Source organism: Drosophila kikkawai, chromosome 3R, assembly GCF_030179895.1.
Source record: "Drosophila kikkawai strain 14028-0561.14 chromosome 3R, DkikHiC1v2, whole genome shotgun sequence".
NCBI classification, from domain to species: domain Eukaryota; kingdom Metazoa; phylum Arthropoda; class Insecta; order Diptera; family Drosophilidae; genus Drosophila; species Drosophila kikkawai.
This window is the reverse complement of record NC_091731.1, coordinates 23,419,663-23,434,163: the sequence shown is the minus strand read 5'-3', so window position 1 is coordinate 23,434,163 and position 14,501 is coordinate 23,419,663. Positions and strand designations below refer to the sequence as shown.

At 41.9% G+C, this 14,501-nt stretch overlaps 1 protein-coding gene across 3 annotated transcripts in view; it reads left to right on the top strand.

Moving 5' to 3' along the window:
- The first annotated feature begins 282 nt into the window (after positions 1 to 282).
- Positions 283 to 14,501, top strand: part of Tusp (WD40 superfamily protein Tusp) — a 28,806-nt gene continuing 14,587 nt past the window's right edge. For 2 of the 3 annotated variants that reach the window (XM_017179638.3, XM_017179637.3), the window contains exons 1-2: positions 283 to 757; positions 8,545 to 8,728. In XM_017179638.3, the coding sequence (XP_017035127.1) occupies positions 8,633 to 8,728 (96 nt within the window). In that variant the 5' untranslated portion in view covers positions 283 to 757; positions 8,545 to 8,632. Of the gene's footprint in view, positions 758 to 2,615; positions 2,696 to 8,544; positions 8,729 to 14,501 lie in introns of those variants that run through there. The other variant, XM_070286176.1, reaches the window with a different exon arrangement.

Here is a 14,501-nt window from a genome sequence, read left to right as displayed (position 1 = left end):
TAAATTGTTATAAATGGGGTTGAAAACATTGCTAGGGTGAGGAACATTGCTCAACGTTACACTCATTTCGGGGTTCCCAGAACTTTCCCGCAAAGGCGGGGGTGCGTCAGTAGTGCTGCTGCGGTATTTTGTTTATTTTGTTAAATTGGGCAGGAAAAATAGAATTTTTTTACTATAAAAGTGCTTAGCTAGTGTAAAGGCAATAGAATAAACAAAAACCCTCTATGCCATCAGAGACCACCGCTTGTTGGTGACCAAAAAATCGATATCCGTTAAAAAACACAACAAGAGCAGCGTAAATTCCGTCAGTTTGACAGTTACGGTGATAAGAACTATGCGGACGGACAGGCGCAGGCGCGCTCTTGGAGCTCTCTTCCGCTTTTCCCCGCCAACCCCACCAGCGGCCATACCATCCTAAATACAAATTCTCCGCCATCAGCAGTCCACGTTCGGACGTTGTTGCGGCAGTGTGCTAACGGGAATTTCTCCACCGCGCTGCATGTGCGTTCCGTGTGTGTGTGTGTGTGAATGTGTGCTTTAACGGATAAAAAGGAAGTGAAGTAAAAAAAAGGAACGGAAAACGGGAAAAATAACGGGAACGTCTGCCCCAAAACAGTTGCTAAAACACACTCGACGCGGTTAATTCATATGTGCAGCACTTATTCGGTGCAAAGACTGTAATTCAATTGGATCCAGCTTTTGCCCAGCACAGCAGAGCAGCAGTGAGAGACACGCGAGAGGGGCGGCGACGGCACAGGTGAGTTGTGGAATTCCGTTGTCCCCTTGGCTGGCAAATATCCTTTTTATCCCGGCAACATTGGTGGTGGTTTGGATTGGCCCCCTCGAGCCATGGACACTGGGAATGTCTGTGCACTACAGTTTGACTTCCGTAAATCGGACTGAACTTGAAAGGACTCGCGTCATCGCGGGCTGTGTGTGTAATACGAATATCCTTGCAATCTCAATGAAATTGTAGTCCAACTTGTATATGTATGTATATGTAAGGTGCAAAATTCTCTACTGGAATTCAATTCTGAAGATTTAAGTTTTTATTTGACTTAATTTTTATTTGTACTTAAAAGCTTCAAACTAACTAGAAAAATAAAAAACTGTGATGGGTTTCAGGAAGTCTATTTTCTCATATTTAATAGAAATATCTCCGAAGGATTTCTGTGACTTGTTTGGAAAAATAAACGTTTTAGCTCTAAAATTCTGTTTATTTTTATATTCATTGGATTAAACACACATCTTTTGTACATATAACGACTCTAACTATTTCGTTATAACATTCAAAGTGTACGATATTTATAGGTCTACGAGGCTTCACTATAATAGGACGTGTTTTACTTTTTGTGTTTGTTGTGGCCACCAGGAAAACACCTCGGGAGCCACCACAGCTCTTAGAACTCAGGGCTAATTAAAGGTGTTTTTGAGCCACGGTCATGTGGGTTAACTTTTCCAGTGGTTAAACGTTTTTTATCAGCCCTATTTGCCTAAGGGCTCTCACCGACTTAAATTTGTTGCGTTTCGGCTTCGTTTTTAGTTTCGGTTGAGTGAGCTGCCCACGCACGTTTTCGATTAATCCGCATCAAACAACCAATGACAGTGAAAATCGATCGGCATTGGCTTTCCGCGCGACATGTGGATGTGCTGATGGGTCGAGTGTGTGTGTGTTGTATGTTTTTCTTCGTAATCGAAAAACGACTCCGGCGGGAGAAATACGTACGTCCGGCCGGAGAAGTGGCAATCAGGAGCACGCCTATAAAAAGCGCCCGTGGAAAATGCGTGCCGAAATTGAAATTCCGTTAGTTGGTCAGCTGGAGCGATAAGCATTTAAGCCACATAACCGTTACATTTGCATGGGGCGACAGCTGGACGGTGGGTGCTACATTAGGTGCACTCAAAAAAAGGACTCGAATTTGCATTCATACTTGGAACATTAAAAATTTAAATTCATTTAAAGATAAATATAGATTTAAAAAAATATATTTTCAAATATATATTTCTTTTGCTCGAAAAATTCAAAAAAATATTAATCAAAATTGTTCAATTTTGTTTAAAAAATTTTAAATTTGATTATTTTTTCGAGTGTGCATGTGTGTTGGTGCCGCAATTCCTCAGTTTGCATAATTTAGATGCCTCGGCGCCGACGTCGACTGCAGCAGCGACCGGCTCTGCCGACGTCAACGCCTACGCCAGCGCCAATGTCTTGTTCTTGGGGCTTCTTCTTCTTCTTCTTTGCCTTCTCCTCGGCTGCTCTTTGAGAAATTATTTTTAAGTTTGTGTGTGCTTGAATGCTGGCGCGGGTGTGTGTGCCAATGTGTGTTAGCGTTGCGTTGGCGCTTGGCTGCCAAGGTCATTACATTTTGTCTTATTTTGCTGCGTTTTAGTTTACCAGCCCCCCATACCGCATTTTGCGTTAACAGGCCATCCTAGATATGATAAACCTTTAGATTGAGGAGGAAATTTGATTCAATCTGATTTTTCCTTAATTTAAGCAGCGTGAATAGCTAAAAATAGATGTAAAAAAATTTCGTAAACTTGTTAACTTAGAAATGTGGATAATTTCTCCAGAATAAAAATTTTTATTAGTAAATTTCATTGATTGTTAAGTTCAGAAACCTTAAAAAAAATTAACCCGAAATAAGTTAGTCAAAAGCCTACTTTTGGATAGCTGTTGCTCCTGCGAGAATAGGTAAAAATATGTCTCTCTTATAAAATATATATTTAAAATTATTCCCAACGCAACTTATTTCGAAAGCTTCACATTTCTTTGGATAAAAAAAACGGAATATAAAAGATATTCACAGAAGTTTGACTGTATTTCTCGCGATTTGCATTATATAATTCGAGATGGCGGCGGGAGGACGATGTGGCAGGGCTTTTGTGGCAAGTTCAAGTGCAGTTTGCTCGATTTGCGGTTTTTTCCGAATGTTTTGCCAATATTTTCGCCATTGACAACAGGCGGCTTTGCTTTTGCTTTTGCTTTTTTTTTTTTTTTTTGTATTTCTGTTATTGTTATTATTTTTGTTATTCTTTGCCTTGCCAATATCAGAATCTGGCATGTTGATTATTTTGCATAACTGAAGCAGCGGTGGCAGCGCCACCAAATAATGGAAAAATTGTTTATATTGCCAAGGAGAGGGCAAAACGCACCCGGCAACAACCGCAGCAAAAACAACGAGATACATTTGGGTAACTGTAGCGCCACTGAGGCGCACAATTTTCCCCAACATGTAACGGGCGGCGGGGCTTGAGGGTTAGGTTAAAGTAGAAACAAATTATACGACACACCCCCAACAGCCCCTAACCCCGGACAAAGTCAATAAACAAGCGGCAACAACTACACGGACAATGGATGGAAGCAGGGAAAAGAGTCCGTCAGCTTTGTTGCACTGTACAAAAATTATTGCCTGAAATGTATTGAAATTTGGGGAAATTAGGACATGAAAAATATATGGTATTTCCATTTTCTATTCTCATTTATTTACTCTTTAACTGAATAACTTGTATCAAATTCGCACTAAATGTAGTTCCCATCTTTAGTTTCATTAAATAGCATTTACACTTTATATATTTCTCCGAGTGTACGGAATTTCCCCAGTGCTCCCAGAAGCCAACCTCCACTTTCCTTTTGAGTCTCCATTAAAGCTCAGTGCACACATAGAGACATCGATGTAGCGCCGGCACCCCAAAGAGCGGTTTTTCCAACCCAAAACCCACCCACGCACTCCATTCCTCCCTCTCCCAGGGTGCGTATTTCTCAATGTTGCTTTTCTTTGCTGTCATTTATTTCGTCATTTATGCAAAATTTTATTGCTTTTTTTTGTCTTTGGGTGCGCATCATCCGCAGGGAAGAGTTAAGGAAAACAGGAGGGGTTTGGCTGGAAAAACCCGCCAATTAAATGCATGCACGTACATATCTGGTGTCGCCTTCTGTTGTTTCCCAGTTTTTCTTAGTTTTTATTTTTATTTCAAACGCATTTCTTGTGCTTGCTGGCGTGTGGCTAATTAAAGCGAATGCCCCATGGGCAGTTGAAACTGAACTCGCAGCAATTACTCGGCTGCCTGCAGCCCCCCATTGGGGACGAAAGGAAATTGGAGGGGGTGGCAAGCGGGCTTTGAACTTGCTTCAATCCCACTGGTTGCCTGGCATGCGGCACACAACAAAGCAGATACATAATTAGGGGAAAATTAAAACCAGGAAAAACCAGGTCCTTTTGCTAAACAATGTTTGCAAGAATATTAAAACAGACCGATAAGAAAATGTACTATAATCTTCGCTTGTGATTTTATACTTTTTCTTAATTCGTACATCATTAAAAATACAAATGTAATAACTAACAATAAACTTTGAATATGGCTCACCAATACTTCTACTTGAACTATATTTTATTAAAATAAATTCCGTAATTAAAAGTGGTTTTGCAAATTGGAAATTTCCTTCCCACCAAGGGCTCTTGATTTACGAGTAACCGCTACACCACCGAATTAAGTACTTTCCCGATATATGTGGACATGTAAATATAGTATGTATAACATGCCATATGTGTATGAATTTTCCTGCGACCAACGTCACGAACCCTTCGAGGCGAGGGCAACGCACACGAGTTTCGAATTGGGCACAAAGTTTTTCGTTGCTTCCACTCGACTCTCTGTAGCTGAGGCCGTTGTATTTGGTCTTGTTGCATGCACCGCTGCACTTTCATTATACTACATGCAAAGGAGCAGCGAGCCGAGCTAGTTGCAAGCGGTTCAAGGACATTCCCAGCCCGCTGACAGCAATAACAATCGCAAAAACCACGACAGCGACAAGGAAATATGAACAATGCCAGCTCGTTAGGTAGATGAAAAGCATGATGAAAATGAAATAATTGCGAGCATTCAAATTCAGTCCTGGCCCGGGGATCAAAAGCAAATTGCCACAATTAATTCGCCGACAGGATGGAGGGACATGCGCCGGGGATAAAAAAGTAAATCTGGATTTTAGCGGCATTAAGTGGGGTCCAAGCGACTGTCCATGGCATAAATATAAGCACATTTTTGCATTTGCGGCAACAGTGGGTGGAGAAAATGTTAATCCGAAATAAAGTGACGTAACCATAAGTGGCCATTAACTAAATAAAGTGTGCAGCTTAATCCTCTTATAAACATGAGTGTGTTTTAGTGAAATGTGACACGTTTATATTAGTTTACATAAGCTGGGATTTAGCTTTGAGTAAATGAGTGCCTTTTCTTTATTCATTGTAGCTAATATGTTTAGTATCTTTAAGATTTTATTTTAGAGAAATTCTGCTATATTTCCTTTAATCTTCAGGAACTAATTTATGTAACCAAATAGATATTTGTCAGTTTTTCCTACCAACATTTTATTATTTTTAAGACATCTAAATTCTACATCTTTTGCAACTCCCACTGTAAGGATAGTTACCGTTTGCCAAAAATTATGCGACCCGGCAAGGAGTCCAAAACTTTTGCCGTTGAAACGGCGTTAGAAGTAACAACGTCAACGGCGGCAGCAGCAACAACAGTTACGACTACATAATAGTTAAGCGCCTTACAGCCAACTGCGTACAACGACGCGTATACGCAATCCAATTTCGGCAGCTTAATTGCAGCAGCCGAAGGAAAGCGAACTAGCTGGCGACCAAAGTTTACTTTGTTTTTGGACTTCTATGTGAGTTTCGCCCCCGCTTCTTTCCACATAATTAACTTTTAATGGCAAAGCCCAAACAAATCCTATCCTCGTGCCAAAATGGCGTTGCCCCTGAATTGTTTCGGGGTCGAGGTCAAAGAGCGAAAAGTATCGCTTAACAAATTGAAATATTTGTTTGAAATTCGATCCGCTTTATTGAAATTAAAATATTTACACAACGCATCTCTTGATTGCTGGAATTGTATCAACAACAAATACTTGGCAAATCGATTGAGTAATCTTTTACAGAGCCATTTTGGCTTATTTATTCGGAAGTTTTGCTCTTGGCCATTGCCCAAGGCTGATGGCACCATTGTTGATGGTTAAATGCATATTTCATGATGTCTGGCCAGGCTGTCGTGTCCGCTGCACACCTGCGAAGAATTGCCCGGTCTGACTGGCATTTCGACAGGTTTTCCGCCACCTCAGCTATTTTCGTTACTTTGCAGCGTTATGGCGGCCATGAACCGCACACGGCTAAAAAGTGCTCAATGTCGCATAAAAGCGCCGAAAGCCGAAGGCAGAAAGCATGCGGGGCGTTGCATGGGCTCCCATCCAGGATGGATGGCAGATGGTGGTTGCTGGGTGGAAAAGTGCAGGTTGGCTGCCACGTTACCCGTTGCCACGTTGAACAATTTAAAAGCAGCCGAACAATGGCTGTCTGGCTGCAGAGTGGCGAAAGTAACACGTCCCGCATGTGCCCCGTGGCGAATGTGCAATCATTCATCTCGTGAACTACTCGAGAATGCATTCCTCCCGCTGTCTGTGTCTCGCATTGAAATGCAATTCGGAGGACTCTTCAATTTATAACGAGTTGTAGTTGGCTTTTTATCAATATTTAAGCAGGCAAAGGGCCATTGCCGAAAAGCATTCATTCCCAAGGATTCCATTAGTTGGCTTTCCTTCGGTACGTCTCGGTCTTTGCAGTGATGCCTTTGCTGATGACGGCTCGCCCCCGGGGCGTATACGCAATCAAAAATGGTATATAACATGTCAAATTCAATCAGACAGAGCGCACGACATAATTGAAGCAAATGCGTATGTGTGTGCTTTTGTCTGAGCTCTATCCACCCTCCCCAGCTTCCCCAGCCACAGGCGATGGCAAAAAGCACTTAAAAAAAATGAAGGAACCAATTGTGACAGGTCTAAGTTGGCCTAAAATATAAGATCTGATGGGTTTTACGGTACTGTTAGATAAAGTATAGTGCTTTTTTTTTTTATTAAAATATATAAACAAATGTCTCAAAAAATTCATATTTTCCAAGTGTCCATTTCTTTTACCTTGAATAAAATCAAATGAAATGAAAGCAAAATATTTGTGTTATCATAACTCTAACAAGTTTGAAGCCTTCTATTTATTGTTTGAACTTTAATTCATAGCTTGAATGTCCTTGCTAATATTTGTCTGTGTACGGAGAGGACCGCCTACCTAGAACCAAATACACAAACAAATTCTTGGCCGAGACGGAGAGCGGGAAGCCAGTCAAGCAGCTAGTCAGGCAGTCATCAAACGAGACAACAGACAGCAGCAGCCATATCAATTATTCAGGCATAATTTGAAACATTCCCGTACTGAAGGAGAGCTGCTCGTCTTTGCTCTGCTCAGCAAGGGATTGTTTTTCTTTGCCCATGGCTCTTAGCAGTGCTCAACTTTACTCGACTTTTTGTCTCTACAACTTTCTAAATAATTTAAATGAGTGGCGTAGAGAAAGTGACAAGACATTTTTGACAACATTTTTGGCATTTTAAATATTTTTCAATTCGTGGGAAGTACAGACATATTTTGCTTGAATAAATGGAGCACAGAGTTTGAATTGTTATGAGCCTATTAAAGCAGCTTATTCCTCTGCTTTATTTCTCTTTAGGAACACAAATTTGGGCTTTATGCAGTAGTCAAAAAACGATTGAAGAGTTTCACTCCTTTAGACTAATTGGCCAGGTTTTGTCAAGGGTTTTTCCAAGAGTTCTGAGAAGGTTTTATTCATTTGAGTTACTGATCAATGCTACTATAGAAAAGGTATTAAATTCGCTTTCAAAAGCAACATAACCCCTTGGGAATTAAACCCTTTAAATTCATTTACAAAGAACTAAGTACTTTGCAATTATTTTATTACGCATGCCATGCTCATAAAATAACTTTTGGAAAAGCTAAAGTAACCAAATTATCAAAATTTAAACTTTAGCCACCGAGGCATTCGACTTCCGCTAAAAGTTTTCAGCTTTTGCAGGAATATACATACATATACAAACGTACACAAATATGTAAGCCATTTGCTAAAGAGCATTTTTATGGGCCCTGTGCGAGTGTATTGGTGTGTGTGTGTGTATGGGTGAGTGGGTTATCCGGGTTATCCGTGCGACTGGCGGAGCAAAGGCAGATACGACACATCCACTTTCCCACTAATACCAATTAGTGTGCCCTGCAAAGTATGCTTCAAATTATGTCGTGTACGTGGCAGTGTGTGTCCTGCGAGCTCTTCCTGCGCCATTCGTGTGCAATTTGTCAACCCTTGAGGGAAGTGGAAAGATGAAGTTGATACCCTGGCACGGCGAACATATGCCGGGGACATCGTTCCACCCGTCGATAAATCCCCGTACAAAGCACAGCCAATGACCCGCAGTAAGGCAGGGCTTGCTTGTGAATGTGTGTGTTTTGGCCTGATAAGGCACCAGCAACAGCAACAACAACAACAACACGAAGCGTAATAATAACAACATTGGCAGCACGAGTGGGCCAGCCATCAGCAACAACAACGACTCCATTTGGCTTTCATCGTAAATTAGTTATTGGCATGTTATACTAAACGATAATGAAACCCCATCTATTTTTCCTCTGTTTTTCCTTTTAGCAACATGTGTGTGGCTTAAATCAGCGTGCAGCAACAACTAACCGTACGAACTTGAGGAAATAGCTGGCCTTCGCATTCGGGCCATAAAATGCATTTACATTTCGAGCGGAACATAAACACAAAATGCGACTGCACGATACTCTCGTTATCATGGATGGGAAAGGTGCCAGATGATATACCCGAGGTAAGTACTTTATACTCGACCATTAACAATTGTCCTGCCCACAAGCCATTAGTTTTGATACTTAACAAGGCTGCACAGTAAAAAAAATATGCGTATTAAACTAGGTTTATATTATTTTGGCCAAAAGCAACTCAAATACCATATATAAATATATTTCCATTTACTTCATTAAGCCTTATCCTATGGATATTCTCCTGAGAATACCCTTTTTTTTCTTGGTGTATTGAACAGCCTTTTCCATCTCATTTGTTCGATGCTTCTCGGTGTAATATTAATACAATAAATACTGGACAAAGTCCATTAAACTGTCGGACACTTTAAACTGTCAGGCGAAACTATTAAGTCCGAACGTTGGCCATTAGCCGAAGTGGATGTTCGGTGTGTGTGTGTGTATATGGTCAGCTCATAAATTGGAAAGTGGCTTCGGCTCAGGCCGGGTCATGGAAATTTCATGACCCCCATAAGCTAGATGATCTCCATGTGGGGCTGGATATTTCACACATGCCCGACGCCTATACGCCGGAAGTGTTTAGGCGTCGCACCGCAGCTTTTTGGATAAAGCCGGACCTATTTATACACCTGGCCGTGGACGCGGCCGTGTGAAGGACAACGTGGCAGGTGTCGCAGGGCGTAGGACTCCCTAATGGCCACGTTGCACTCATTTCGGGCTCCAAATTGATTTTACACGCCACGTGTGGGGCAAAGCTCAAACGGAAGCGAGAGGGGCCAGGGGTCTCGGGTCTATCTGTCTGCGAAGGTGCCGCCCGTCTGAGTGGCCGTAACTTTTCCAATCATTATGAACTTTCAATGCTTGCACAACAAATGCCATATAATCCTTTTTATATTGAATATAAAAACCCAATCACGTCTGTCTCGGCTGCCTTTACCGAAGAGGGTCTCCTCCCCCCCCCCCCCTCCGTGTTTTGTAGCGCAAAATTAAAGTTAAGTGAATGCGGCCCACGCAGACTCAAGTGGATCCTCGGTTTGTGGGTCTGCGGTCCCTTTCTGAGCCCGATATGTGCAGGATGCTGGATGTTGGATGGGTTTCTGGCTTGGGATGGGGTGTGCTTGGTTATGCTGGTTATCTCGCCGTCTCCTTTAAGCCATGCAGCACACAGTTCGAGCAATAAACCCGTTTGCGATTTGTTTAACAGTTTTCAATTTTGTTTTCAACACGAAGGGGTACACTAAGAATATCAGGTTACTTTTAGTTTTAGAATGGAAATCACAGGTTGTAAAAAAAATATAGAAATTAGTATGCAGTTCTGACTTCTGAAACCTAAATTAGGTAACATTTAGTTGTCGCACCCAAAGCATTTGAAATCTTTAAAAAATATATAACTTTTCTTATTTAAACCCTTATATTTTCGAGTGTATTTGCCGGGAATGTATTTGTGTGGCGACGGACACGTGTCGAGGTTTGTGAGAGAGACGCGTGTCTATCCATATCCCCGGAACCCAACATGCAACCCCACCTCCCCGAAACCGTCCCATTTCCGTTTCCATTTCCATTCCGATTACGTTTCCATTTCTGTTGCAAGTGCGCTAAGCCACAAGCTTAATTCCTTGTTACGTCTTTGAGCAATTTAGGGGCGATAAGCAGCAGTATTGCCCAAGCCAAAGCAAGTTCGAACCCATCGGGGAGTTGTCCTCATTTCCATTTCCTCCTCGCATAAATCATCTCAGCGAGGGGATGAGCGAGTGCGTATTAAAACAAGCGAGAAATATTCCGAAGTGATTTTTTAAGTACCCTCCCCCTCTCCAGAAAAGAGTCAAATTTTGCTTGGGGATCATAATATTTTAACAACTGCACTGCCATTAATAGAATATTGATGATGGAGTGCGTCATCGTCGCTGAGTGCGTTGATTTGTTGGCTTTCCGCTTGAAGGAGAGAAAAAAGACAACATCCTTAGAGACTCGACGGAAACTCAAACAAAGACGAGCCTGGACTACTCGGGATTCCTTTGCTCTTCGCTCTTTTTTTTATCATCCCAAGGGTTGAACAACTGTCGCGGGCTTTTCGCATAAATTGACGCAGCAAATTGACATGCCATCGAACAAGGACACTGCCTCAAATCATAAAATGTAATTTAATAGCCAGCTTTCTCCCTTTCCTCTGGCATGTGACACACATGTCGGTTTTTTCGGAAGGGAAATCCCCGGATCGGGCATCATAATTTCCTCTCTGGCGATTTGGATTTATGCAAAATCCATAACAAATGCAATCTAATGATAACTAAATGATGAGAACGACAACAAAAAAGAGAAAACTTTTTGGAGCGATTACAAAGGAAATGTTCGTACTTTGGCTGATTGGGTACAGTGAGTCAGGGAAGGTGTCTTTACGTTCCTTCATCTTTCTGGACAGTCAATGTTTTATTAGTAGAGTTAATTGTAAAGTTCTTCCTACATTTCTAATACCTGAATTTTAATATCTGAAAAAATAAAGGTCAAAGATGGAATGAATATGGAATATCATTTCGAGAAGCCCTGTAGGACGACTACCTCGAATATACATATACATATATGTATATATTGCCTGCGAATCATTTAAATTGCTGGCGGCAACTCGGAATGTATTTTACATATTTATGGCGAGCTCAAGAGTATGCCATATTTTTATGAACTTGCCTCGTCTCGCAAAACTTTTAATAATGCAAAAAGAATAACAATTTCTACTCAGGCTGAAGTGGAACATGCTACTGGAGCTGAAGATGAAGCTGTAGCTGTAGCTGTTGCTGATGGCGATGCTGATGGCTTTTAGCTGAAATGGTTCACTTAGCGTAATTAACTTGGCAACTGTTGATGAAGTCGGCGAGTGTAGTTATTGCTTCACTATAGAGTTGTGGAATTGGTGGCCGTAGCAGGAGCAGCAGCAGCATCATTAGCAGCTCGCAGAGGGCTCAACATCATTAATATTTGCCAGCGCCACTGACACAGGACAATCCGAAAGGATATCCCCCACCCATTTCAGCTGAGCTTTAATTACGCGCAGTAAAAAATAATTGAGTTCGTTTCAATCTTTGTGCGCGGCGACAGTTGAGGTGGCCCTGCTTCTGTCCCTGTGACTCCTGCTGGTCAGTGACCACAACACCACTTGAATAGCCCTCGGCCAGCCACTGGCTAATTATGTGCAGCAGACCATTATGCTCGCAGTCGCGCATTTTGTGCTGGCGGTGCGTGCTCTAAGTTAATTTCCACCGGATCATGAGAATGCCGAGCTCTCGCCACCTTTCCACCATTTTCCGCGCTTATTGTTAGCCAGCGATGATGGTTTTATGAAAATATTTAAATCAAATACATATATTCAGGTGCCTGTGGTAGATTTTTTCCAGCTAGTTTGTCATGAAATAGAGCTTTAATTTAAATTTAGTATTATTAGCAATTAAAATAGTTTTGTGGTAATAATATTTCCCTACTTCAGGCTAATAAAAGGTTTTCTGCTTAGTCAAGCATAAAATATTAAATTTAAGCTATATTCTAATAAAACCTGAGTGTTTGTGTGAATAAATCTAAAGGCTCAAGCTTTTTATAGGGTAGGAGGTACTGGGACTTGTAGCCATAGTAAGCAGTATTAAGCGCTTAGTTTCTCTTGAATTTTCCTCTTTAAAGCCAAACTTTTGCCACCCCGAAAGTATGCAACGCAATGTTGAAAACTCATTTATCCTCAAACGCACATACAGACTTCTATTCGACGGCGTGCTCACGCGTAATAAATGTATTACGTGCCCGCTTGTGGTAGTGATGCCCCTGCCCACCTCCCCGCGAAGCTTATTTGGGCAGGAACGAAGGAAGCCGCCCTCGGAAAACATCCGCAGGCCTCTGTTTGTTACGCTTGTTGAACAGGTGCCGATTACAAGTGCCAATTTCGTAGCTGCGAGTTAATTGAAAACTTTTTAATTGTTTAGGCAGCGGCAACATCTCGAAACAGACTTGGCTTAGTTCTAACGGCCCGGCCCCCGGCTCTGATTTACGACCCAGGCCTGTCGCTGACAGTTTCAATTAGATGGCGTCCCGTCCAGGCCAAGGACGTGGTTGGCTGGGTGAATCCCGATCGGCGCCACTTTGCCAAACAATCGAGACCAACGGCCACATCGACTTTCACATCCTTTGCTAAATGAGCTTCTGCACTTTCGCCTGTTTGTTCTTGGCTCTGAAAACTGTAATTTAATGTGCCCACATTGAAGCCGCACATGTCCTGGGCGATGGTTAAGGGATGCACCCTAAGAAAAGTGAGGTTCTAAGTGTAAGGAATTCCTTTCAAATCCACTTAATAAATTTTAACCAATTAAGCAGAAAATTGATATCGATTTGTCTGCAGTTTGTACAGAAATTGCAATCGCTTTAAAAGCCTTTTCCACTTCAGGCAATATTATTTTTGAATCTATTTCTAGTTTGATTTATTTAGTTTTCGTGTTTGCTTATTGGTACTTCAGTTTGACTGCTCCTAGCAGCTCCTTTTTTTGCGAGTGTGGGGCTGCTCAATCATCCCCACTTGGCTCTTCACACTTGGGTGACGTTGTGGCTTTCAGTTGTGTCATTGATTGGTTTGCCCAGCATTTCCTTGTTTGTTTGTTAGCACTGCCTTCGATCGAGTCCAGTAGTAACTGCGGTTTTTGTGTTTTGTGCCTTTGCCACTTGCCAACAATGCCAGGGGACGTCAGGACACGAACTCAAACATACACACATGCAGACGACCAGCCCGAAATCCCTTTCCCACAACCGCTGTCCTCGTTGGCTAACCATCTCTGTCCAATTGTTGCATACGGATTCAATCAATCAATTATGCAACCGCCTGTCCCATTGTTATTGCATAAAACTAGACGGTTGCCAGGAGTGCAGAATCCAAAGTTGATTGCAGTCCCTGCGGCACTGATTTTGATTGGGGGAAAAAGCTCCTCAGCTTTATAGGGATTTAATTTTTTCATTTCGCTTCTAGGGATACTTTTGCATATATGAAAAAAAAAGTTGAGTGCTCCTGGCATCCCCTTAAAAGTTTTACAAGTGCATTTTATATGTATATATTATTGTGCAATTCAAGCGGAGTTGAAAATATATACAAATCTACTTGTAAATTTAATATTCTACTAATTACCTGAATATAACAAGTATAGACTCTCAAAATAAATTTTCAATCCTAAGGAAGTTCCTCATAACAAGTTTTCTCAGTTATTCATGTTTTTAATGGTTTTTCAAGGCAAACGTATCGTTGAATCACTTAAGAGCTGGCTTTAATTTCACTGAAGGCCTTTGTGTAATATGAGAATGCATTCTGGATGTTTGGACATGTCAGCTGCTCTCATGCTCCATTTGTCAACTTGCACAGATAACATTTGGCTGCTCTCGCAGGGAAACTCATTTCGCATTGTATCGCCAAGATTTCGCCCATTCTCCATATGTCATCCCAGGCCCAGCCTCATCCTCATCCTCATCCCCTCCCTCCCTGTTGTCGGAATGTAACAAAAGATGAGATGCACTTGAGCATGCTAAAATGCGTTATTAAGTGCATAAATATGCAATGCTGAACCTTTTGCACTCGGCAGCAGCACCACCACCCTCTTGGCGGCACTTTGCACCCCGAACCCTAAGCCCCTCCCCACCCGCTTCACCTGTCTAACAACGGTCGTTTCAGGTGGGCTTTCAAGTGGGAGAATGCTGGCTATATGGGGACATGTGAGGAGAGCTTTTGAAATTTAATAAAATGCAAATTCAAATGCAGAAACCAGTGAGCCAGACATGTGCCACATGCCACGCCCCGTGCTCCCATTGTGA